Source organism: Electrona antarctica (assembly GCF_951216825.1).
Source record: "Electrona antarctica genome assembly, chromosome: 3".
NCBI lineage: Eukaryota > Metazoa > Chordata > Actinopteri > Myctophiformes > Myctophidae > Electrona > Electrona antarctica.
In genome coordinates this window covers 5,573,090-5,600,124 of record NC_136808.1, presented here as the reverse complement: position 1 = coordinate 5,600,124, position 27,035 = coordinate 5,573,090, and the positions used below count along the sequence as shown (strand labels likewise).

General features: G+C 41.8%; 1 protein-coding gene across 4 annotated transcripts in view; it reads right to left on the bottom strand.

Moving 5' to 3' along the window:
* Nucleotides 1-6,231: 6,231 nt before the first annotated feature.
* Nucleotides 6,232-27,035, bottom strand: part of itsn2b (intersectin 2b) — an 86,380-nt gene continuing 65,576 nt past the window's right edge. For 3 of the 4 annotated variants that reach the window (XM_079497933.1, XM_079497934.1, XM_079497935.1), the window contains 11 exons: nt 25,847-26,030; nt 25,223-25,321; nt 21,919-22,002; nt 21,609-21,692; nt 20,580-20,642; nt 18,914-19,063; nt 18,329-18,447; nt 17,793-17,875; nt 13,501-13,584; nt 9,988-10,161; nt 6,232-8,678 (listed from right to left, as the gene is read on the bottom strand). In XM_079497933.1, coding sequence (XP_079354059.1) covers nt 8,530-8,678; nt 9,988-10,161; nt 13,501-13,584; nt 17,793-17,875; nt 18,329-18,447; nt 18,914-19,063; nt 20,580-20,642; nt 21,609-21,692; nt 21,919-22,002; nt 25,223-25,321; nt 25,847-26,030 — 1,273 coding nt within the window. In that variant the 3' untranslated portion in view covers nt 6,232-8,529. The remainder of the gene's footprint in view (nt 8,679-9,987; nt 10,162-13,500; nt 13,585-17,792; nt 17,876-18,328; nt 18,448-18,913; nt 19,064-20,579; nt 20,643-21,608; nt 21,693-21,918; nt 22,003-25,222; nt 25,322-25,846; nt 26,031-27,035) is intronic. The other variant, XR_013789713.1, reaches the window with a different exon arrangement.

Sequence of the window (27,035 nt, the reverse complement as noted above, 5' to 3'; positions counted from 1 at the left end):
GGATGGAAGAACAACAGACATGATAATACAGGAAGATATAGAGGACTCACAAAAGTAACTGTTATGGTGGCGACATGAAAAGTCACCATATACGGTTGGTTGGTTAACTGCGGTGGAATAACACCGGGGTTTGGGCCAGTCAGTTAAGTGTGCGAGTCCTATCTTTCTATTTATGGACGCACGTCCATCCATTAGATTAGAGGACAATGTGTTCATTCACAGTACGTCTGTGATCAGTGGAAATCAAACCTCCGACTCTACTGTGTGCAGTTAACCCATTTTGACCTGAGATCAGATTCTAAAAATGTCTTCTACATCCTGACAGGTTTCTGAAAAAGCTATGTTTCTATGTCAGTCGTTCTTCGATTTTTCAAAAATAGCAGACCTACACGCTCGTAGCTCGCGCTACGAGCTTGTAGATCTTCAATAGCTAAAGCATAACATAATGCTAACACCAAAAGGGGTTCCCGCCCAAAATGGGTTAAACGCGCGCGCGCGCACACACACACACACACACACACACACACACACACACACACACACACACACACACACACACACACCACACACACACACAAGGACTGACCTGCAATAAAGGTGTACGCTACCAGCATGTTGCTAAGCGATGCCATTTCCTGTGAAACCACCTTCACGTCCATATTTGGGTTTCCTGTAGGCGCATGGAGTGTTCATATTATCCTGATTATATTTGCAAATGTCAGGCCATACATCACATCACATGGATTTTACAGTATTGTAGTATTTTAGCATTCTTTTAACTAGTAGTTCTAGATTATAGTAAAACCAGTGGCAAAATTTCGTTCAATTATGCATTTCATCAATATGTTGAATGATCTATCTCTCTCTCTCTCTCTCTCTCTCATGTGATATGTCCAGGTTGTGTGTGTGTCTGTGTTTTTAGAGCACTGATTTTCAATGTGGGGTTCACGGGCCACCTGGGGTCCTTTTTTAGACCAAATAATTGATATTTATGAACCAAATGGACCCTCACAGATCTGTAATTGTGAGAGTGTGTGTACACTCACAGAGTTAAAATGACCAGGGGGTCCTTGAAATGAAAAAGGTTGAGAAATCACTGGCACAGAGAATGAGTGTGAGTGAGTCTAATGCAGGGTGACACTACAGTTGGGTGCCACCGATATTGTCCCTTATTATTTGACCCATTTAGGCCTGACCTCAAAATTTAAAAAAATCCTTCTAAATCCAGTTCAGTTTTCTGAAATAAATATTTTCACGATTTAAAAAAAATTGCAGACCTACAAGCTCGTAGCGCGCCACTCGGTGGCGCGCTATGAGCTTGTAGATCTGTGTCAATAGCTAAATTATAACATAATGTTTAAAACACCAACAGGGGTTCCCGCCCAAAATGGGTTAACTGTCCTTTTGCGCAGATCACGCAAACCTCAGCAAAAAGAAAAGGACAATATCGATGGCCTCCAACTGTAAACTCAGTTACACATCGTGTTGGCGTATCGAAAATAGCCGATCTACAAGATATAGATCTGAGATTTGTTTGGATGAGAAATCATCAGCACGCAACCCAGTATAAATCAGGCTTTTAACGTTACCTGTATGGAGTAAGAGAGAAAAGCGGAGAAAGAGATAAACCAAGTGTAGGGTACATATAAAACATACAAAAATCACACCTGTGTGAACTGAGTGATGTAAGGTCTTATATAGACTGATCAGCTGTGGTCTGACGTAATGAAATCACACCCGTGTGAACTGAGTGATGTAAGGTCTTATATAGACTGATCAGCTGTGGTCTGACGTAATGAAATCACACCCGTGTGAACTGGGTGACCATAGCAACCATGCTAATTTTTTGGTACGAACAGACAGACAAACTAACAAAGCCAGTTGTAGGAGTGGTTTACACCACTCAAAAACTAACAAAGCCAGTTGTAGGAGTGGTTTACACCACTCAATAATAAGACAGAAATGATTTAGAGGGAAACTAGGTTCTAGAAAGAATGTATGGAAGACAGAAGGATGGTTTCGGTGTTTTGTCTATTTATTTGACTATTATGTTTAAACACAACACAACATTAGGTATATGCCATCGTATTTTAACACATGTAAACACTTCCTATTTCACTTTCCACATCGGCATAATCGTCTTCACGCAATTAAGATAAACACTGCTCATACTCACATTTCCATGATGATCTTTTGTCTCTCCTCTCTGCTCCTTTCCTCACTCCTTTCAGTTGTATATTCCAAGGTTTGTTGTCTCCATGGGACGGCAATGTGCGAGAACAACAACAGCATTTATGTACCCCTTTCATTCTGACAAGAATAACATTGTTCACAGTCGTTCTGACGCTTTTCTCCCCCTCTTTGTCTTGGTCAGTAGAGAGGGATGATTTTCGCCAGTGGACTTTTCCTTTCAGCTTTCCAGGTTGGCGAGAGAGAGAGAGAGAGAGAGAGAGAGAGAGAGAGAGAGAGAGAGAGAGAGAGAGAGAGAGAGAGAGAGAGAGAGAGAGAGAGAGAGAGAGTAAAGACAGAGTGTGTAAGAGGCAGAGAAGGGGGGGGGGGGGGGGGGGTTAAGCCCCAAGGGATCTCTATTTCTGTCACCGTTCCTTTTTCATCTGTTCTGTCCGTCTCTGCCACTCTTTCACCGCCTTGTTTCTCTTCTGATTTAAACCCGTCACTCTCTCCAAATATATTTATCTATAAGTTTCTCTTTCGTTCACAATGTAGAAAAAACACTTTCACAACAGTCATACACACACCTAGAGGGCTAAAAAAAACACATGAATAATGAGACATGTAGGTACTAGGGAGAGAGAGAGACCTCAAGGAGAAGCCTCCGTTCCTCGTGCGTTGCCAAAAGCCTTAAGAGCACGTCAGCCCCTCGCTCTTTCCCCCCATTCTCTGTATCTCACGAGTATATCGAGTATTATTTTGCAGATAGGAGAGCCGAGAGTCTGTATAATGTGTGTTATATAAGACATGTGTTCATGCTGCTAATTGAATCATACACATGACTGCCTCAACAGGAACTCACCCTCTCGCCCATCCACCATCTCACTTTCCCCTTTCACTCCCTCTTCACTTATTCCGTCAGTAAAGCTGGGAGACAGCAGTGTAGAAGAGAGACAGTAGGGCAAGCTGAGAGGGAGGAGAAGACAAACGGTAGATAGGACAACTGAAAGACATTGCAGGAGAGAGAGAGAGAGAGTATAGGGAAGCTTGGAGGTGGTGTAGGACACACAGCCATTAGGAAAGCGGAGATAAACGGTGTTTTGAGAGACCGCTAATATTAGGAAAGCCGAGTGTAAGAGCTGAGAGGGACACACTGTAGGACATGAAAGAAGCTGAGAGGGACACACTGTGGGACATGAAAGAAGCTGAGAGGGACACACTGTAGGACATGAAAGCTGAGAGGGACACACTGTAGGACATGAAAGAAGCTGAGAGGGACACACTGTAGGACATGAAAGAAGCTGAGAGGGACACACTGTAGGACATGACAGCTGAGAGGGACACACTGTAGGACATGACAGCTGAGAGGGACACACTGTAGGACATGAAAGCTGAGAGGGACACACTGTAGGACATGAAAGCTGAGAGGGACACACTGTGGGACATGAAAGCTGAGAGGGACACACTGTAGGACATGAAAGAAGCTGAGAGGGACACACTGTGGGACATGAAAGCTGAGAGGGACACACTGTAGGACATGAAAGCTGAGAGGGACACACTGTGGGACATGAAAGCTGAGAGGGACACACTGTGGGACATGAAAGCTGAGAGGGACACACTGTGGGACATGAAAGCTGAGAGGGACACACTGTAGGACATGAAAGCTGAGAGGGACACACTGTAGGACATGAAAGCTGAGAGGGACACACTGTGGGACATGACAGCTGAGAGGGACACACTGTAGGACATGAAAGAAGCTGAGAGGGACACACTGTAGGACATGACAGCTGAGAGGGACACACTGTGGGACATGAAAGCTGAGAGGGACACACTGTGGGACATGAAAGAAGCTGAGAGGGACACACTTTAGGACATGAAAGAAGCTGAGAGGGACACACTTTAGGACATGAAAGAAGCTGAGAGGGACACACTGTAGGACATGAAAGAAGCTGAGAGGGACACACTTTAGGACATGAAAGAAGCTGAGAGGGACACACTGTGGACATGAAAGCTGAGAGGGACACACTGTGGGACATGAAAGCTGAGAGGGACACACTGTAGGACATGAAAGAAGCTGAGAGGGACACACTGTAGGACATGACAGCTGAGAGGGACACACTGTAGGACATGAAAGCTGAGAGGGACACACTGTGGGACATGAAAGCTGAGAGGGACACACTGTAGGACATGAAAGAAGCTGAGAGGGACACACTGTAGGACATGAAAGCTGAGAGGGACACACTGTGGGACATGAAAGCTGAGAGGGACACACTGTGGGACATGAAAGCTGAGAGGGACACACTGTAGGACATGAAAGAAGCTGAGAGGGACACACTGTAGGACATGAAAGAAGCTGAGAGGGACACACTGTAGGACATGAAAGAAGCTGAGAGGGACACACTGTAGGACATGAAAGAAGCTGAGAGGGACACACTGTGGGACATGAAAGCTGAGAGGGACACACTGTGGGACATGAAAGCTGAGAGGGACACACTGTAGGACATGAAAGAAGCTGAGAGGGACACACTGTAGGACATGAAAGCTGAGAGGGACACACTGTGGGACATGAAAGCTGAGAGGGACACACTGTGGGACATGAAAGATGAGAGGGACACACTGTAGGACATGAAAGCTAAGAGGGACACACTGTGGGACATGAAAGCTGAGAGGGACACACTGTAGGACATGAAAGAAGCTGAGAGGGACACACTGTGGGACATGAAAGCTGAGAGGGACACACTGTGGGACATGAAAGCTGAGAGGGACACACTGTAGGACATGAAAGCTGAGAGGGACACACTGTGGGACATGACAGCTGAGAGGGACACACTGTGGGACAGTAGGAAAGCCGAGTGCAGACGGTATGAAACCTGAGTGCACTGTATGTAGAATGTAGATGAAACCCGACTAGGAACGCCGAGAGAGATGGTCGGTTATAACAATGAGATAACAAGTAAAGTGACAGAATTAAAGATGGTCAAATAAATGTAAACTGAAATATCACTCTCTATAAACAGTTCTGAATGTTTACCAAAAACATATATTTTATTGTGCAGTACAATCCTCAGTGTTAAAACTCCCAATGTGTACTAAATGGAAGGTTCTACTTGTACTCTCTTCTGGAGTTCGATTCAACACTAAGGATTTTACTGTGTGCAATCTGGTGAACATAATGGGGTATAGCAGGTGGAAGAGTAAATTGTGTCGTGTTGGATACAGGATTTGCAGTTCAATCCAAACTGAGAGAACGAGAAATCAGTCGACATTCATGGTCTCGAAATAATGAATATTGAGTTAACCCCTTTTGGTGTTTTAAGCATTATGTTATACTTTAGCTATTGAAATAAAAATAAAAATAGCAGACCTACAAGACCTACAAGCTCGTAGCGTGGCACTCGGTGCCGCGATATGAGCTTGTAGATCTGCTATTTTTGAAAAATCGTGAAAATGCTGCCCAAATGTTTTAATATATTCTTTCAGAGCGAACGTTTTTAATTCAAATCTTTGCTTCTGGGGGGTCCCTGGAACTACATATTTTCAGATGGGGCTCGGCGGGCAATTACATAGATTTTTGGGGGTCCTTGACATGAAAATGTTTGAGAACCACTGACATAGAAACATGTTCTTTTCAGAAAACTGTAAAGATTTAGACAGCATTTATACTGTAGAATCGTCCTCAGGTCTAAATGGGTTAAAAACAAAAAAAATCACACCCGTGTGAACTGAGTGGTGTAAGGTTTTATATAGCATGATCAGCTGTGGTCTGACGTAATGTCTGACGTAATGAAATCATTATTATTATATAAGGTAAGGTATTATATAGCCTGATCAGCTCTGATCTGACGTAATGAAATCACACCCGGATGTGATTTCACAACTGGCCTTTTTTGTGCAGAAAAAATGAGCATGGTTGCTACGGTCATCCAGTTCACCCGGGTGTGATTTCATTACGTCAGAAATTATTTTGAACATAGCAACCATGCTCATTTTTTTCTGCACACAAAAGCCAGTTGTAGGAGTGGTTTACACCACTCAAAAACAATGACAATGATGTAGCCTAAGTGAAAGATTGCCGTATAACTTTATTTAGAATAGAATACTCACATTTCAAGAAGCTGGTCACTTTTTAATATCTTTTAATTCGATTTAAGAAACCCTGATTGATTGAGTGCCCCGTAGAGATCAAAGTACACTCAGCACATTTAGGTAGCGTTCATGCTAACTAGCTATGAACAACAGGCAGCATTAAGATTGAGCCTAAACTCAGCACAGTAGTCAATACAGGTCACAAAGAAAAAATAAAATAAATGACAGTTAACCCCCGCGCCCCCATAGGTACAAGAAAACAGACCAGAGTTTTTCCCACACATGGTCCACAAAAAAACAAACAATTTTAAATATACAAAAATAATAGATTTATAGACACAAACCATGAAACAGAAGAGTTAAGATACTAGAAACAGAAACTAGTTATTCAACCCTGAAAACACAAGTTACACTTATCTATTCTAAACCCCCAAAACAAAAGAGTGTTACTAGTTTCGTCCTGTAGAGGTTTAGTGTTGGGGGAAAAGACAGCAGGCACAAGTTAACAGATTACTAGCAGCCTCGACCACTTTCAGTTCCGATAATCACAACAGATTACTAGCAGCCTCGACCACTTTCAGTTCCGATAATCGCATAAGACACTATTACCCTTATATGGAAGGATAAAGCCAATGATTTCTTGGGCAAGCATACTGTTAAAACAATTCCACGGGAGACACAGAAGGAAGGACGTCTCAAACCGTTTGGAGTCAAAACAAAAAGTATACAAAAGAAAAAAAACAAAACATAAATTAAAATATAAATTAAACACCTTTTACCGCTTATCATAAAAAACAGAGCACTTGGTCGGTGCTCAGGATGTAATACACACCAGAGAAAACTGCACACACACTTGGTGTTAAAAGGAGAACTATAATGTTGCTTCAGTGGGATTGGCAAATAAAACAAAAAGGTGATGAAAATGGAATGAGGAAGACAAGGTTACAGAATTAAGACGCCCGTTTGTTGAACCAACACAGAACAGTATGGAAAATAATGTTGTGCATTGGAACGTGGAACACATCAAACATATACATTTATATCTAAACCTTTTGACTGCTTGCTTAGCAAAAACACCCCAAAACAAGAATTTACAACATGTCTTTGGACAGTTAAGACGGGGGTCATTAAATGTTTCAGCCTTGCGTCCAAAATACAAACATAAGTCTTTCCCACCCCGAGCTCATTTACATATATTCTTTCATTTTAAATCACTAAAAGGAGCGGCGACGCGGCGTCTCCTCCTCCACGAGGTTTCGACGGGCGAGGTGTGGGTGCGCCTCGACCTGCAGCTCTTTAACGGCAAATAACCCAAAGAATATATGTAAATGAGCTCGGGGTGGAAAGACTTATGTTTGTATTTTGGACGCAAGGCTGAAACATTTATTATACCACAGGTCGTTTCGAGGAAGCAATCTGATTGGTTGAAACAGCCTTCTAGCCGTGGGTTAAACCAGCACCATTCACCACCTAATCAAAACAAAGAATTCAGCTGCTCTGTTCTCCCAGAGCGCTAGCAAACTCGGTGGCTAGGCTAGCTAGTTTCTTGGGACATTTGTGGTCGTAGTGACTACATCTGTCATTAAAAAAATATATTCTTTCAGCGATTTTCTTAGTTTTAAGGGTAACTGTTGTATAATTGCAATATTACACTCGAGGGTGTGGGTTAACGTGATTATTGCCACTTCAGTGATGCTTGCGGAACTCGACTTCGTCTCGTTCCTCACCGCATCCCTGTCGTGGCAATAATCACGTTAACCCACACCCTCTCGTGTAATATTGCTTAAATGACCCCCGTCTTAACTGTCCAAAGACATGTTGTAAATTCTTGTTTTGGGGTGTTTTTGCTAAGCAAGCAGTCAAAAGGTTTAGATAGAAATCAATTTTGACTGTTCAATATCGCTCGCAAGCCATTACTCTCGACAATTACACGGCAACAACACCTCTCCTCATCCTGTCGTCCCTTCACAATAAAGTGTCTCCCATTTACCTCCCGATGCTTGCACATTTCACCCAGGTTTATCAACAGGAAACAGGTATAACTTTAACATCGTGGGAGAGAGCAAGGCAGCGAGTGAGTGAGCGTGAGAGAGAGAGAGAGGGAGGGCCAAGGGTGGTGGGGGGGGGGGTTGAATGACGCTTGGCGGTCAGTCGTAGCTCGGAGGCCCCCCCGCTGAGGGGTGGAGGCCCGTTTCAATTGAAACTGGTGAAACATAGCAACGGCCTCCTATGTGTGTGTGCATTAGGAGCAGATGGGTACAGTATGTCTTTGGGTTATTTGCCGTTGAAGAGCTGCAGGTCGAGGCGCACCCACACCTCGCCCGTCGGAACCTCGTGGAGGAGGAGACGCCGCGTCGCCGCTCCCTTGTTCTCCAGCTCCTTCTTTATGGTCGCCACGGGAACCTCCGTACGACCCAGGAACTCTGAGATAAAAGAGGGAGGAAGATAGTGGAAGAGAATGGTTTAACCCCATTTAGACCAGAGCTCGATTCTACAAAATGTTTTCTAAATCCTGACAAACGCTATGTTTCTACGTCAGTCGTTGTCAAACATTTTCATGTCAAGGACCCCCGAGATTATATGTATTTGGCCTCCAACCCCCATCTCAAAATATGTTGTTCCAGGGACACCCTTTTTTCGTTTTCATCAGCTAAACAGGGGAGGGAGTTTTTCGATGACGTCTCACTCTTACGCAACACAGAGGATTGCCCAACAGGCGCTCCTGGGCTATGGAGCCATGCGATCCGTTCTCATATCAATAAACTTCGTCTTTTGGACAATACTTCGTCCTGGGCGTCGGGCGTTACTAATAGAAAGGACAAAGAACTTCGTCCTGGGCGTTGGGAGTGTTAACCATTGGTGGCTGTAACGAACGGCTTTCACCTAGAAGCTCCATATATGGAGATAACGGAGCTTATCTGGTGCCGACATCAGGTCAATGTAGAAACCTCATATATGGATATATACACGCGTGGCATCGTCATGGCGATACGTTCGAGGCTGGCTGGCTTCTTCATCATGACACGCATCCAGTAAAACCTTACATAAGAATAACCCGAAGAGGTTGAGGGGCGGAATTGGCCATGGTCCTTGTGAGACTTCCGAGCTTTCCGTACGAGACAGGATATTTCACTTTACAACCCGGACATGGTTGTGTCAGAGATTCCGGCATCCCGGTTAACCCATTTAGGCCCGACGTCCAAAAAAAAAAAAAAAGTATTCTGAAAGAATATATATTCAAAGATTTGTGCCGCATTTTCACGACTTTTCAAAAATAGCAGACCTACAAGCTCGTAGCGCGCCACTCGGTGGCGCGCTATGAGCTTGTAGATCTGCTATTTTTCAATAGCTATAGTATAACATAATGCTTAGTTAAAACACCAAAAGGGGTTCCCGTCCAGAATGGGATAAGTTCTCACCGGACACCACTGCAGCGGGTTCTAACCTAGACCTAAACCAGCACTAGTTCGAGCTATTTTATATGGTCCTTCATTATTTTAATCTTTAGCTATTAAACCTGTGAAAATGTGTCGCAAATCTTTGAATATTGAGTCAGTAGCTTATAACAGCAGAGATTTTTTTCAAAAATAGCAGACCTACAAGCTCATAGCGCGGCACTCGGTGCCACGCTATGAGCTTGTAGATCTGCTATTTTTCAATAGCTAAAGTAAAACAATGCTTAAAAAACACCAAAAGGGGTTCCCACCCCCCCAGAATGGGTTTTTAACTGACCGTCAGGGGAGAACTGGTCTCTCTCGAAGATGGTGATGCAGAGGACGTCCTGGTACACGTCCTTGATGTGGAACTGACAGTTGAAGTTCCATTTGGGGTTCAGGGTGTCGTTGAGCGTTCTGGAGGTGAAGATCTGAGCTCCCATCGTCACCTCACAGTACGGGTTACTCTTACCTGCACACACACACACACACACACACACACACACACACACACACACACACACACAACACAACACAACACAGAACATGACCCTCAATATTCCATGCTTGTCAGATCATGTCTTTCAGGAGACACAGCTTGGTAATGGGCCTCTCCAATGATCCATTCTGTGTCTTCACTTTGACACGGCGTACATGTCCCCATTTGTCGGGAAAGGTTTCCATGATGCGGCCCATGGGCCAGGAGTTGCGAGGTGAGTTTTCATCGATGATGAGCACTATGTCTCCAGGCTTTAGATTTCCCTTCACCTCGTTCCACTTTTGTCTCTCCTGCATCACAGGAAGGTATTCACGTGTCCAACGTTTCCAGAAGAGGTCTGCTATATATTGGACCAGTTTCCATCTTCGTCTGGAATAGCCGTCATGCTTCCCGAACAGTCCAGGTGGAAGAATGGGCATTCCTTTAATTTGAAGCAGGTGGTTAGGTGTTAATGGCTCGGGGTCTTTTGCATCCTCGGATACAGTCGTGATAGGGCGATCGTTCATGATGGCCTCCACCTCGCATAAAGCCGTTTGGAGGAACTCATCGTCCAGGGTTTGTTCCTTTGTGATCGAGTAGAGGATCTTTTTGATGACGCGGATGAGGCGCTCCCATACGCCTCCATGACGAGGACCGTAGGGTGGGTTGAATGTCCACTTTATACCTTCAGCTTGAACCGAATGCTGGATCTTTTGAAGGTTTAGGTGCCGAAGTTCTCGTTCGGCTCCAACGAAATTAGTTCCGTTGTCCGAAACAATTTCTCTCACTTGGCCTCTTCTGCAGATAAACCTTCGGAGTGCAGAAATACAGGAGTCTGTATCCAAGGTGTAGGCCATCTCCAGATGTATGGCTCTACTGGCAAGACACGTAAACAGAGCTCCATACCGCTTCACTTTACTCCGGTCCCTCTTGACTTCGATAGGACCAAAGTAGTCCAAGCCAGTGTGGGTAAAGGGGGGCAGGTCAGGTGTTATTCGATTTAGACTAGGCAGGTCTGCCATATTTTGTTGTAGAGCAGTGCCATGCCATCGCCTGCAGAGCACACACTCACGGGCTATCTTTCTTGCAGCAGAATTGGCTTTGATGATCCAGTACTTGGTTCGGAGTTTGGAGAGCATCCGATTTCTACCACAATGACCCACCAAGATGTGAATGTGGTTCAACAGTAGTCTTGACAAGTGATGGTCATTGGGAACCGCTGCTCCTTCGCCTGGAAAGGAGTCAGCTGAGGTGGTTCGGGCATCTGGTTATGATGCCTCTCGGGCGTCTCCCTAGGGAGGTCCCCGACGCACGTCCCACTGGGAGGAGACCCCGGGGCAGACCAAGGCGCAGTTGGAGGAAACACATCGACTCACTGGCCTTGGAACGTCTCGGAATCCCCCAGGAGGAAGTCACTAATGTTGCTCTGGAGAGGGAAGTCTGGAGCACTCTGGTGGAGCTGTTGCCCCCGCGACCAGACTACGGATAAGCGGTTGAAGATGGATGGATGGATTGGGTAGGATAACCAGATGTTTCGGTGCCATACTTTCATCATCAGCCGCCTCTTGTGTGGTCTTAGCCACGTTCATATGCATCACAGTTCACTCATGATCATGTTATTTATTTCGTATGATAGCCAGGCACTTTAGTTTTGATTTCGTATCCTTTATTGACAGTTTGAGTGGATCAACGGATCGCAGCGGAGCGCACTTGCGCTATATTGCATTGTTTAGGCTACTTACGATACGGAGTATGGACCGCGAAGTGTTTTTGGCAGCTGTCCAAAGTCCTCTCCAAGAACATCATTGCGTGGGAATTCGGGTGCTTTTCATTCAGAATGTCGATGTTGTTGTCTGCGATCTGGCTGTTGTTTACTTTAGGGACATTTCAACTTTGTTAGAGCGGCTTCGGAACAACAACGCACATGCATTCCGTATTCTGTAGGTTCAGGTCATTTCTTGGACAATAATTTGTATAGAAGGCCTATTCCGTTGGTATACAATGTGCTATGTGGTTGAAATGTTTTTCCCTGCCGCTCTGGTTTCTGGCTCACCTGCAGTCACCTGCCTCATCACAGAGTGACACCCATTAGTCAACGTCCAACGTCATCACATTACCATAACAATCAGAAGATCATCGTATAAATAATAGCAGCAATAGCAAGCAAAATAACTCAACATTTCATAATATCATTTCATATCTCAGGCATAATTCATAGAAAATAAATAATAATCATAAATTATAAAGCAAGTCTACAAATGGCTTCAACACAAACCATACAACCAAATTTGACTGAGGGACTGCCATTGGATCTTTTTGAATTTTCGTTTCTTTCATGTCATATGAAATCAGGGAATCATAGCTTCAAATTGACATATTGGTTGTTCAGTTTGACCCACCAGTTTTGGAGATATGGCTTATAGAGTAATGTCTTGCAGAGAAAGGTTGAAAGGTGAAAGGTTCACTTCTGTGGTCTCTAACATTACACCTGCTTAAGCATTTATTTCATATTTACATGTCAATTTCAGCTCTGACACTTATTTCAGACATGCTCTAGTATGTGAATTGTCTGCCTGTGCTATTAACTCATTTTAAAAAAAAGGAAAAAAAAAGAAAAGGTTTTTCTCCTGAAAAGCTGGAATTTGCGTGATGGCAGGCTCTCAGTCAAATCTGGTCACATGTGATGAAACAAGTGAGTTAAAGCTACAACCTGTACGTTTTGTGTCCGTTGTCTCCCTCTCCAGACGGACAGAGGTAACTACAATAAAGACTGTGGTACATTCTAGGGCCTCAATTTTCGCCAGTGCCTTACACCGTGTCCCTAAACTGCGTTTTTTTTTTTAATAGTTCAAATCTACAAGGTCACAACGTGGTGATGTAGATCGGCAAGTTGCAGAGATCGACCTCTGCATCCACGGGATGCACCACTGTACCGTTTTTTTTTTTTTATTCTGGTTTATTTTGCTAGGTTTAGTCATAATCATCATTTCTTCTTCTGTTTTCTACATGAATACAACCACATTATAACCATATAAAATGAAATGGGAGTTAAATGCAAAAAAAATGGCAAAACATGACTCCTAACGTTGTTGAAGTGGGGACTCATAAAGTGTCCCTGGGACTCATTTCTAAAAGACCATCCCTGCATCCCGGGACTCATTACATTGAAAACCTATTGACATCACTGAAGCGAGATAAGGCCACCTAGTGTGTCCAATCCGGTGTGTGTCACATGACTTTACCGACATGGTTAAAGTATAGGTGGCAAATGCGGCTAAAACCGCGATACGCGCATCTCTGATGTGGATCAAAAACAGCAGGTTGAAAGCTCACCGTTTGGTTTACAAGCCTTGAGTTCAGTCGCCTCCAAGATGGTGACTAGAAGTCTTCCAATTCCACTGGCCTTCATTGAGCGAGCTGCACGCACACACACACACACACACGCACACGCACAGGGGGGGAGGGCAAAAGACAGCATGACACATGACCATGACACACAGAACACAAGTGTGTCTAAGGCCTCACTCAGACCTTTACTGCACTGCATTGCTGTTGTTGTGTAGTGTCATGGCCGCCCCAATGCATTTCCAATGGAGGTCACATGGTTTGACACAACATTTGTGTTGTGTGAGGGGGAGGGGGGCAGTCGAAACACAGCTGAAAGCCACACAACAGACCATGTGACCTCCATTGGAAATGCATTGGGGCGGCCATGACACTCACAACATTCATACAACGCTGTAAAGGTCTGAGTGAGGCCTTAGGTGTGAGTGAGGCCATACAGACACTCACAGTCTGGGACACACATTGTACTTCATTGAGAAGGTTCCATTCTTTATAAACCTAGCCTAAAACAGTCTGGGACACACATTGTACTTCATTGAGAAGGTTCTATTCTTTATAAACCTAGCCTAAAACAGTCTGGGACACACATTGTACTTCATTGAGAAGGTTCTATTCTTTATAAACCTAGCCTAAAACAGTCTGGGACACACATTGTACTTCATTGAGAAGGTTCTATTCTTTATAAACCTAGCCTAAAACAGTCTGGGACACACATTGTACTTCATTGAGAAGGTTCCATTCTTCATGGAGAAGGTTCCATTCTTCATTGAGAAGGTTCCATTCTTCATGGAGAAGGTTCCATTCTTCATGGAGAAGGTTCCATTCTTCATTGAGAAGGTTCCATTCTTCATGGAGAAGGTTCCATTCTTCATGGAGAAGGTTCCATTCTTCATGGAGAAGGTTCCATTCTTCATTGAGAAGGTTCCATTCTTCATTGAGAAGGTTCCATTCTTCATGGAGAAGGTTCCATTCTTCATGGAGAAGGTTCCATTCTTCATTGAGAAGGTTCCATTCTTCATTGAGAAGGTTCCATTCTTCATTGAGAAGGTTCCATTCTTCATTGAGAAGGTTCCATTCTTCATTGAGAAGGTTCCATTCTTCATGGAGAAGGTTCCATTCTTCATTGAGAAGGTTCCATTCTTCATGGAGAAGGTTCCATTCTTCATGGAGAAGGTTCCATTCTTCATGGAGAAGGTTCCATTCTTCATTGAGAAGGTTCCATTCTTCATTGAGAAGGTTCCATTCTTCATGGAGAAGGTTCCATTCTTCATGGAGAAGGTTCCATTCTTCATGGAGAAGGTTCCATTCTTCATGGAGAAGGTTCCATTCTTCATTGAGAAGGTTCCATTCTTCATTGAGAAGGTTCCATTCTTCATTGAGAAGGTTCCATTCTTCATTGAGAAGGTTCCATTCTTCATTGAGAAGGTTCCATTCTTCATTGAGAAGGTTCCATTCTTCATGGAGAAGGTTCCATTCTTCATGGAGAAGGTTCCATTCTTCATGGAGAAGGTTCCATTCTTCATGGAGAAGGTTCCATTCTTCATTGAGAAGGTTCCATTCTTCATTGAGAAGGTTCCATTCTTCATTGAGAAGGTTCCATTCTTCATTGAGAAGGTTCCATTCTTCATGGAGAAGGTTCCATTCTTCATGGAGAAGGTTCCATTCTTCATGGAGAAGGTTCCATTCTTCATGGAGAAGGTTCCATTCTTCATTGAGAAGGTTCCATTCTTCATTGAGAAGGTTCCATTCTTCATTGAGAAGGTTCCATTCTTCATTGAGAAGGTTCCATTCTTCATTGAGAAGGTTCCATTCTTCATTGAGAAGGTTCCATTCTTCATTGAGAAGGTTCCATTCTTCATTGAGAAGGTTCCATTCTTCATTGAGAAGGTTCCATTCTTCATTGAGAAGGTTCCATTCTTCATTGAGAAGGTTCCATTCTTCATTGAGAAGGTTCCATTCTTCATTGAGAAGGTTCCATTCTTCATTGAGAAGGTTCCATTCTTCATTGAGAAGGTTCCATTCTTCATTGAGAAGGTTCCATTCTTCATTGAGAAGGTTCCATTCTTCATTGAGAAGGTTCCATTCTTCATTGAGAAGGTTCCATTCTTCATTGAGAAGGTTCCATTCTTCATTGAGAAGGTTCCATTCTTCATTGAGAAGGTTCCATTCTTCATTGAGAAGGTTCCATTCTTCATTGAGAAGGTTCCATTCTTCATTGAGAAGGTTCCATTCTTCATTGAGAAGGTTCCATTCTTCATTGAGAAGGTTCCATTCTTCATTGAGAAGGTTCCATTCTTCATTGAGAAGGTTCCATTCTTCATTGAGAAGGTTCCATTCTTCATTGAGAAGGTTCCATTCTTCATTGAGAAGGTTCCATTCTTCATTGAGAAGGTTCCATTCTTCATTGAGAAGGTTCCATTCTTCATTGAGAAGGTTCCATTCTTCATTGAGAAGGTTCCATTCTTCATTGAGAAGGTTCCATTCTTCATTGAGAAGGTTCCATTCTTCATTGAGAAGGTTCCATTCTTCATTGAGAAGGTTCCATTCTTCATTGAGAAGGTTCCATTCTTCATTGAGAAGGTTCCATTCTTCATTGAGAAGGTTCCATTCTTCATTGAGAAGGTTCCATTCTTCATTGAGAAGGTTCCATTCTTCATTGAGAAGGTTCCATTCTTCATTGAGAAGGTTCCATTCTTCATTGAGAAGGTTCCATTCTTCATTGAGAAGGTTCCATTCTTCATTGAGAAGGTTCCATTCTTCATTGAGAAGGTTCCATTCTTCATTGAGAAGGTTCCATTCTTCATTGAGAAGGTTCCATTCTTCATTGAGAAGGTTCCATTCTTCATTGAGAAGGTTCCATTCTTCATGGAGAAGGTTCCATTCTTCATGGAGAAGGTTCCATTCTTCATGGAGAAGGTTCCATTCTTCATTGAGAAGGTTCCATTCTTCATTGAGAAGGTTCCATTCTTCATTGAGAAGGTTCCATTCTTCATTGAGAAGGTTCCATTCTTCATTGAGAAGGTTCCATTCTTCATTGAGAAGGTTCCATTCTTCATTGAGAAGGTTCCATTCTTCATTGAGAAGGTTCCATTCTTCATTGAGAAGGTTCCATTCTTCATTGAGAAGGTTCCATTCTTCATTGAGAAGGTTCCATTCTTCATTGAGAAGGTTCCATTCTTCATTGAGAAGGTTCCATTCTTCATGGAGAAGGTTCCATTCTTCATGGAGAAGGTTCCATTCTTCATGGAGAAGGTTCCATTCTTCATTGAGAAGGTTCCATTCTTCATTGAGAAGGTTCCATTCTTCATTGAGAAGGTTCCATTCTTCATTGAGAAGGTTCCATTCTTCATTGAGAAGGTTCCATTCTTCATTGAGAAGGTTCCATTCTTCATTGAGAAGGTTCCATTCTTCATTGAGAAGGTTCCATTCTTCATTGAGAAGGTTCCATTCTTCATTGAGAAGGTTCCATTCTTCATTGAGAAGGTTCCATTCTTCATTGAGAAGGTTCCATTCTTCATTGAGAAGGTTCCATTCTTCATTGAGAAGGTTCCATTCTTCATTGAGAAGGTTCCATTCTTCATTGAGAAGGTTCCATTCTTCATTGAGAAGGTTCCATTCTTCATTGAGAAGGTTCCATTCTTCATTGAGAAGGTTCCATTCTTCATTGAGAAGGTTCCATTCTTCATTGAGAAGGTTCCATTCTTCATTGAGAAGGTTCCATTCTTCATTGAGAAGGTTCCATTCTTCATTGAGAAGGTTCCATTCTTCATTGAGAAGGTTCCATTCTTCATTGAGAAGGTTCCATTCTTCATTGAGAAGGTTCCATTCTTCATTGAGAAGGTTCCATTCTTCATTGAGAAGGTTCCATTCTTCATTGAGAAGGTTCCATTCTTCATTGAGAAGGTTCCATTCTTCATTGAGAAGGTTCCATTCTTCATTGAGAAGGTTCCATTCTTCATTGAGAAGGTTCCATTCTTCATTGAGAAGGTTCCATTCTTCATTGAGAAGGTTCCATTCTTCATTGAGAAGGTTCCATTCTTCATTGAGAAGGTTCCATTCTTCATTGAGAAGGTTCCATTCTTTATAAACCTAGCCTAAAACATCACTATACTGTAGAAACGTAGTCAGTTCCAATACAACACTGTAAGACACCAATGTGTGTGTGTGTGTGTGTGTGTGTGTGTGTGTGTGTGAGATGTGTGTGTGTGTGTGTGTGATGTGTGTGTGTGTGTGTGTGTGTGTGTGTGTGTGTGTGTGTGTGTGTGTGTGTGTAAACCTACCTTGATAAGCCTTCTCTCTTTTCTTCTTTTCCGTTTCAATGAAGTCTTCAGATGCAGCTTTAATCTTCTGAACCCACGCTGTCCTACACGCACGCACACACACACGCACACACACACACACACACACACGCACACGCACACGCACACGCACACGCACACGCACACATCCAACAGCAGTATGTTAAATGTACTAATAGACAAACTGTGAGGCAGGCGGCGACTGGTACTGCTGTTTATTGTGTGTGTGTGTACCTTTCATTGATGTCGTCAGTCTTCAGAACAACTGGTACTGCTGTTTATTGTGTGTGTGTGTACCTTTCATTGATGTCGTCAGTCTTCAGAACAACTGGTACTGCTGTTTATTGTGTGTGTGTGTACCTTTCATTGATGTCGTCAGTCTTCAGAACAACTGGTACTGCTGTTTATTGTGTGTGTGTGTACCTTTCATTGATGTCGTCAGTCTTCAGAACAACTGGTACTGCTGTTTATTGTGTGTGTGTGTGTGTGTGTGTGTGTGTGTGTGTGTGTGTGTGTACCTTTCATTGATGTTGTCAGTCTTCAGAATATAAACTCTGTCGATGTGAGAGATGTGGAACACGGGATCATCACTGGATGGATCTGGAAGCTTCACCAACACCTCATTGACAAACACAGGCTGACAGACAAGACAGACAGACAGACAGACAGACAGACAGACAGACAGACAGACAGACAGACAGACAGACAGACAGACAGACAGACAGACAGACAGACAGACAGACAGACAGACAGACAGACAGACAGACAGTCATTAACCCATTTTGAGCGGGAACCCCTTTTGGTGGTTACATACATTATGTTATAATTTAGCTATTGAAAAATAGCAGACCTACAAGTTCATAGCGTGCCACCGAGTGGCGCGCTATGAACTTGTAGGTCTGCTATTTTTGAAAAATCGTTAAAATGTGCCTCAAATCTTTCAGAAAATTGTCATGATTTCGAAAACTTTATTTTTTAAATTTCGACGTCAGGCCTAAACTAACTAACTAAACTCAGTGTGTCCGTTTGATCAGATGTGAGGTTGTTGTGTCTATTGTGTGTGTGTGTGTGAGCGCGTGCGTGCGTGTGTGTGCGCATCTCACCGGTTTGTACATCTTCAGCTGTGTGTTGTTCTTGTAGCTGAACAGTTTGTCCGGTCCAGAGGAGCTGAACTGTTTCGCAGCGTGGGTCAGCAGCAGGAAGTCATTGAAGAGAAACACCCACAGCTCCTTGTTGCTCTTTGCTTTGTACATCTGGAGCACAGACACAACACGGTTATACGTTACAGCCGCAAACTAACCATTATCTTTGATTACAATTAATTAACCCATTTAGGCCTGACCTCAAAATTAAAAAATAAAAATCTTCTAAATCCTCCAGTTTTCTGAAATAAACATTTTCACGATTTTTCAAAAATAGCAGATCTACAAGCTCGTAGCTTGTAGATCTGCTATTTTCCAATAGCTAAATTATAACATAATGTTTAAAACACCAAAACGGGTTCCCGCCCAAAATGGGTTATTATTATGTTTACTAAAGAGCTGGAGAGATGGAGATACACTTGCTACTGTACAAACAAGCTACAGCAATGGTTGCCGTCAGAATATACAGCTAGTTAACATGTATGTCCACCACATGAACCCTAGCATACCTATTCTGGAATTATCCTAAATGGCAAAAACATTCCTGCAGAAATAGCAGATCGATAAGTTCCCTGAGACATCGTGAACTTGTATCGGGCTGTTATCAGCGAAGAAATTTGGTGTTGAGGGTAAACTGGAGGCCCACGTGTAGACCAGCTCGATTTAACCCATTTAGACCCAAGGACGATTCTATAAATGCCTTCTAAATCTTGACAGTTTTCTGAAAAACTTTCTGTGTCAGTCGTTCTCAAACCTTTTCATGTCAAGGACCCCTGGAAATCTATAATTGAAAATATTGTTCCAGAGACCTCCCAGAAGCAAAGATTTGAGTTAAAAACGTTCGCTCTGAAAGAATATATTCAAACATTTTGGGCAACATTTTCACGATTTTTCTAAAATAGCAGACCTAACAAGCTCGTAGCACGGCACTCGGTGCCGCGCTATGAGCTTGTAGATCTGCTATTTTTTCAACAGCTAAAGTACAACATAATGCTTAAAACACCAAAAGGGGTTCCCGCCCAAAACGGGTTAAAAAAATATATAAACTAGCTTTTACGATGTACAGTCTGTATCCGTTGTCTAGCCCTGTAACACCCAGCGTTGCAATAATACAACATATTTTAATTAATTATTTAATACATTTTGATGTTTTTTCACCTAAACGTCATCATTGATGTTCATTGTAATGCCATTGCAATGCCATTGGTCATGATATTTGCATATAAATACCCCCAACAGAGGCTGAAATTCACACAAATTAAAAATCTCTGGACTCTGTGCAATTTTGAACCTATGACCTTTAACCCTGATAAAAGTAAGTAAAAATAACTGTAATATATGTTTTTTGTGATCATTAGAATGTCTAGAACATGTTTTATTCATTATTGTGAAAGATATCCCCCAAATGTAAATTATTAATTTATTATTATTATTTTAATAATTATTATAAATGTGCATAACATTTGCAAAAAAAAAAAAAAATGTTTTTTTTACATAATTTCCTCTGATAAGTCTGAGTAGTAAAAAGTAGTAGTAAGGTTGAAATCTCTTTTTTGCAAGTAGAAATTAATCCGGGTTTTACAGGGCTAGGAGGGATGCATCTCAAACACATAATCCTAGTTCTCACCTTCCCGCTATGCAGCAGCTTCCTGGGACCCAGACAGTTGGTCAGAGAGTTAAAGATCACTTTCTGTTGAGAGACAAGAGTATGGTTGAGTAATGGTCACATTTAGACCTGCAGAGGACGATTCTACTAATGCCTAAATCTAAATCCTGACAGTTTTCTGAATAACCCTATGTTTCTATGTCAGTGGTTCTCAAACATTTTCATGTCAAGGACCCCCAAAAATATATGTAATTGGCCGCCAACCACCATATGAAAATATGGTGTTCCAGGAACCCCTCAGAAGCAAAGATTTGAGTTAAAAACGTTCGCTCTGAAAGAATATACATTCAAAGATTTGCGCCACATTTTCACGATTTAAAAAAAAATAGCAGACCTACAAGCTTGTAGCGCGGCACTCGGTGCCGCGCTATGAGCTTGTAGATCTGCTATTTTTTCAATAGCTAAAGTATAACACAATGCTTGAAACACCAAAAGGGGTTCCCGCCCAAAATGGGTTAACACATTCCCTACCGTTAATATAGGCGGAATCGTGAGGCTAGTGCCAGTGGAAATGCAAAAAAAAAAAAACACAGAAGAAGAGACCACTTCCACCCTACCCCGGAAGTAATACCCCTCCATATTTGAGCCAAATCCTCGTTCTACAGTATATATATCTATCTCAAAAACGATTTGGTGTCTTGGCTTCTATGTACGAAATATGAGCTCATATTTATTTTATATAAACGTGATTTCTTCTGACCAAAACGGCCTTAATCTGTTGATTAAAAACATGTAAGGATGGCCTGGGCCATGGCTCAGTGGTCCAGGCACCATGGCTGGCAATCCAGTCTGGCAGTGTGCCGCGGGTTTGACTCCCGATCCCGACGGCCTTTACTGCATGTCTTCCCCCCCCCCCATCTCTCTCCCCATTTCCTGTCAGCCTACTGTCTGTCCCTCCATAAAAAAATAAAATAAAGGCGAAAGCCACAAAAAAAAAACATTAAAAAAAAAAAAAACATGTAAGGATAATAAAAGATTCTGCGGTTGTACCTCAGTGACTCCTTCACACTGAACATGAGACTGAATCCACTCCAATCTGTCCGAGTTCTCCTTCTCTCTCACGCCTTCGTTCACCTGGTCAACACAATTAAAACTTTATGAACACCACCTGGTCAACACAGTAACATTATGAACACCACCTGGTCAACACAGTTAATGAACACCACCTGGTCAACACAATTAAAACTTTATGAACACCACCTGGTCAACACCGTTAATAAGTTATGAACACCACCTGGTCAATGCTGTACATGAGTGAGTGAATTAAAGACATTGAATGAAACATGAAAACTAAACTAACCTGCTGACAGAGCTCCTCGGCTCGTTCCAAGGCCTCCTTCAGAGGCCCTCTGTCCACATGGCCTTCTGCTGTACTCTCCAGAATCTGCGTACACACACGCACGCACACATTTCATTTTAATTAATTTTGACCTGAGATCAGATTCTAAAAATGTCTTCTACATCCTGACAGTTTTCTGAAAAAGCTATGTTTCTATGTCAGTCGTTCTTCGATTTTTCAAAAATAGCAGACCTACAAGCTCGTAAGCGCGCCACGAGCTTGTAGATCTGTTATTTTTCAATAGCTAAAGCATAACATAATGCTTTAGGGGTTCCCGCCCAAAATGGGTTAATTTATTTATTTATTCCGAATTTATTCTGTTAAAATATAAATGAGAAAAGACAAAGGAAATATTAAAACAAAATAGAAGCGTCCAGAAATAATAATAATAATGATGTTTATGTTCGAAAAAGGAGTAGGAAGAAGTTTATTGAAAACTTTTATCGAGTCCTACCCCTTCTTTGTGTATCTCAATACATCAAAACTTATATTCAGGTTGATTTTTTTCCTTTGTTAGTCACTCACAGTATAATAACAAAATGGAAATAAATATAATACAACTAAATATATAATTACAAATACATTGTATAATAACAATAATAATTATTATTATTAATAATTATGGTAATAACAATAACGATTGTATATAATAATGTCCTAATAATAATGTTATTACGCACACACAATAAAAGCAATATATAAATTCGATGTACTATTGTTACAGGTTAGATATGCATCATACCATTTTACATGTTTGAAGCGAAGTGTGAACCAGTTTGGCAGTGTGTTATCTTTTTTTTTTTTAAAGATATTTTTTTGCGGCTTACGCCTTTTATTGGTTTTTAAAGGGACAGACAGTAGGCTGACAGGAAACGGGAGAGAGATGGGGGAAGACATGCAGTAAAGGCCGTGTCGGGCTCGGGAGTCGAACCCGCGGCACACTGCGACTGGATTACCAGTCGGGTGCCCAGACGGTTACGCCACCGCCTGGGCCGGCAGTGTGTTATCTTGAGTTTGATGTGCAGTGGTTAGTAAAAATGTTTAAATTCCTAGCATGTTATCTTAACATATTTATGTAGCATTCATAGCGTGTTCTCTTACATGTTTATGTAGCGTTCATAGCGTGTTATCTTACATGTTTATGTAGCGTTCATAGCGTATTATCTTGCATGTTTATGTAGCGTTCATAGCGTATTATCTTACATGTTTATGTAGCGTTCATAGCGTGTTATCTTACATGTTTATGTAGCGTTCATAGCGTGTTATCTTACATGTTTATGTAGCGTTCATAGTGTGTTATCTTACATGTTTATGTAGCGTTCATAGCATGTTATCTTTACATGTTTATGTAGCGTTCATAGCGTGTTATCTTTACATGTTTATGTAACGTTCATAGCGTGTTATCTTTACATGTTTATGTAGCGTTCATAGCGTGTTATCTTACATGTTTATGTAACGTTCATAGCGTGTTATCTTTACATGTTTATGTAGCGTTCATAGCGTGTTATCTTACATGTTTATGTAGCGTTCATAGCGTGTTATCTTTACATGTTTATGTAACGTTCATAGCGTGTTATCTTACATGTTTATGTAGCGTTCATAGCGTGTTATCTTTACATGTTTATGTAGCGTTCATAGCGTGTTATCTTAACATGTTTATGTAGCGTTCATAGCATGTTATCTTACATGTTTATGTAGCGTTCATAGCGTGTTATCTTTACATGTTTATGTAGCGTTCATAGTGTGTTATCTTACATGTTTATGTAGCGTTCATAGCGTGTTATCTTTACATGTTTATGTAGCGTTCATAGCGTGTTATCTTAACATGTTTATGTAGCGTTCATAGCGTGTTTTCTTAACATGTTTATGTAGCGTTCATAGCGTGTTATCTTTACATGTTTATGTAGCGTTCATAGCGTGTTATCTTTACATGTTTATGTAGCGTTCATAGCGTGTTATCTTTACATGTTTATGTAGCGTTCATAGTGTGTTATCTTACATGTTTATGTAGCGTTCATAGCGTGTTATCTTAACATGTTTATGTAGCGTTCATAGCATGTTATCTTACATGTTTATGTAGCGTTCATAGCGTGTTATCTTTACATGTTTATGTAGCGTTCATAGTGTGTTATCTTACATGTTTATGTAGCGTTCATAGCGTGTTATCTTTACATGTTTATGTAGCGTTCATAGCGTGTTATCTTAACATGTTTATGTAGCGTTCATAGCGTGTTTTCTTAACATGTTTATGTAGCGTTCATAGCGTGTTATCTTTACATGTTTATGTAGCGTTCATAGCGTGTTATCTTTACATGTTTATGTAGCGTTCATAGCGTGTTATCTTACATGTTTATGTAGCGTTCATAGCGTGTTATCTTACATGTTTATGTAGCGTTCATAGCGTGTTCTCTTAACATGTTTATGTAGCGTTCATAGCGTGTTATCTTTACATGTTTATGTAGCGTTCATAGCGTGTTATCTTACATGTTTATGTAGCGTTCATAGCGTGTTATCTTACATGTTTATGTAGTGTTCATAGCGTGTTATCTTTACATGTTTATGTAGCGTTCATAGCGTGTTATCTTTACATGTTTATGTAGCGTTCATAGCGTGTTATCTTTACATGTTTATGTAGCGTTCATAGCGTGTTATCTTACATGTTTATGTAGCGTTCATAGCGTGTTATCTTACATGTTTATGTAACGTTCATAGCGTGTTATCTTACATGTTTATGTAGCGTTCATAGCGTGTTATCTTACATGTTTATGTAGCGTTCATAGCGTGTTATCTTACATGTTTATGTAGCGTTCATAGCGTGTTATCTTACATGTTTATGTAGCGTTCAGAGCGTGTTATCTTACATGTTTATGTAACGTTCATAGCGTGTTATCTTACATGTTTATGTAGCGTTCATAGCGTGTTATCTTACATGTTTATGTAGCGTTCATAGCGTGTTATCTTACATGTTTATGTAGCGTTCATAGTGTTATCTTACATGTTTATGTAGCGTTCATAGCGTGTTATCTTACATGTTTATGTAGCGTTCATAGCGTGTTATCTTACATGTTTATGTAGCGTTCATAGCGTGTTATCTTACATGTTTATGTAGCGTTCATAGTGTGTTATCTTACATGTTTATGTAGCGTTCATAGCGTGTTATCTTACATGTTTATGTAGCGTTCATAGTGTGTTATCTTACATGTTTATGTAGCGTTCATAGCGTGTTCTTACATGTTTATGTAGCGTTCATAGCGTGTTATCTTACATGTTTGAGGTGCAGTGGGTAGCGTGTGATCCTCTGCATGGGCTTCAACAGGAAACTAGACAGAGGCATTCCTTTACATCTGTAGTCTGTAGCAATTTTCTGATGGAAAAACACAAACAGTCCTTCAACAACTCCTTAAACCATTTAGGCCCGACGTCTAAATTTCAAAAATGTCTTCAAAATCCTGACAGTTTTCTGAAAAACCTTATGTTTCTGTATCAGTGGTGCTCAATATTTCATGTCAAGGACCCCAAAAATTATATGTAATAATGCCTCCGCACCCCATCTGAAAATATGTTGTTCCAGGGACCTCCCAGAAGCAAAGATTTGAGTTAAAAACGCCCTGAAAGAATATATATTCAAAGATTTGTGCCGCATTTTCACAATTTTTCAAAAATAGCAGACCTACAAGCTCGTAGCGCGCAACTCGGTGGCGCGCTATGAGCTTGTAGATCTGCTATTTTTCAATAGCTAAAGTGTAACATAATGCTTTAAACACCAAAAGGGGTTCCCGCCCAAAATCAGTTGTCCCATTTTCTCTCGATAACTCTTCTCCATTCCTCTTCCTTCAAAATGTAATGTGTGATTCCCCCTCTCCAACCCCCATCTCTCATTCATCATTACCTTGAGGAAATCTTTAAAGTCTGGCTGGCTGTCGATCCGGGTCTGGAGCAAGGCAGAGCCGTTGATCTGACAGGAGCAGAACCGGATGTAGGGCTGCATGTGAGCGAGTTCTGATGCCAGGATGTCGCCAATCACCTGCACTGCCATGTTCTCCCCTCCTGTCTTCTTGCGCACGCGCAATGCTCTACACACACACACACACACACACACACGCACACACACGCACGCACACGCACACGAGGAGTCAGTGTGTGTTGTACATGGGATTAAGGTGCAAAATGTCAGTGCGTGTCGACCACATAATCCACATACGTAGACACTGGCATAAATCCACAAGTAGGTCCATGGGAAAGAGGTAAAAAAGGTGTACAGGGAGTAGAGGAGAGGTCTCAGCACCCATCCCTGAGGTGCTCCAGTGTTAAGGGTCAGATCAGATGTGATGCTGCCCATTTTCACCATCCTGCATAAGTCTTGTATCCAGTCCCACATGCTTGGGTGTATAGTAAACTAGGCAACTAGTTTACTAGTAAAAATGACTAGAAGTGAATGCCCTAGTATTTGTCCATGAGCAGCGTGGCATCCATGTGCAAGAGGGCGGCGTGGAGAGCCACCCATGGCAATAGCGTCGTGGGTGGATCCGTTCTGACGGTATATGCAAACTACCACGGGGTCCAGCCTTGGGGGGGAAGAGTAGTCTCACGTAACAGACAACTATTCCACAATCTCTGAATGCTATATAGTCAGGGGTGCCCAAAAGATAGATCGCGATCTACCAGTAGATCACAAAGGCTGTGCAGGTAGATCACATGACATGCCAGAAAACTATTTTTGGCATCTGCCACTTGAATTAACCCATTTAGGCCTGATGTCGAAATAAAAAAAAAGTCTTCTGAAAGAATATATATTCAAAGATGTGTGCCGCATTTTCACGATTTAAAAAAAATAGCAGACCTACAAGCTCATAGCTTGTAGATCTGCTATTTTTCAATAGCTAAAGCATAACATAATGCTAACACCAAAAGGGGTTCCCGCCCAAAATGGCTTAAGGTGACTTGATTGACATCAAAAGGGCCTGTCAGCTCAAACCCCACAGTGACATATTTAGTTTTGAAGCGTGTTGCTGTGCACAAAAAAGTCTGTAGCAAATTAAATACAAAAAAACCATACCTATTCCATTTCTGCCCCTCTA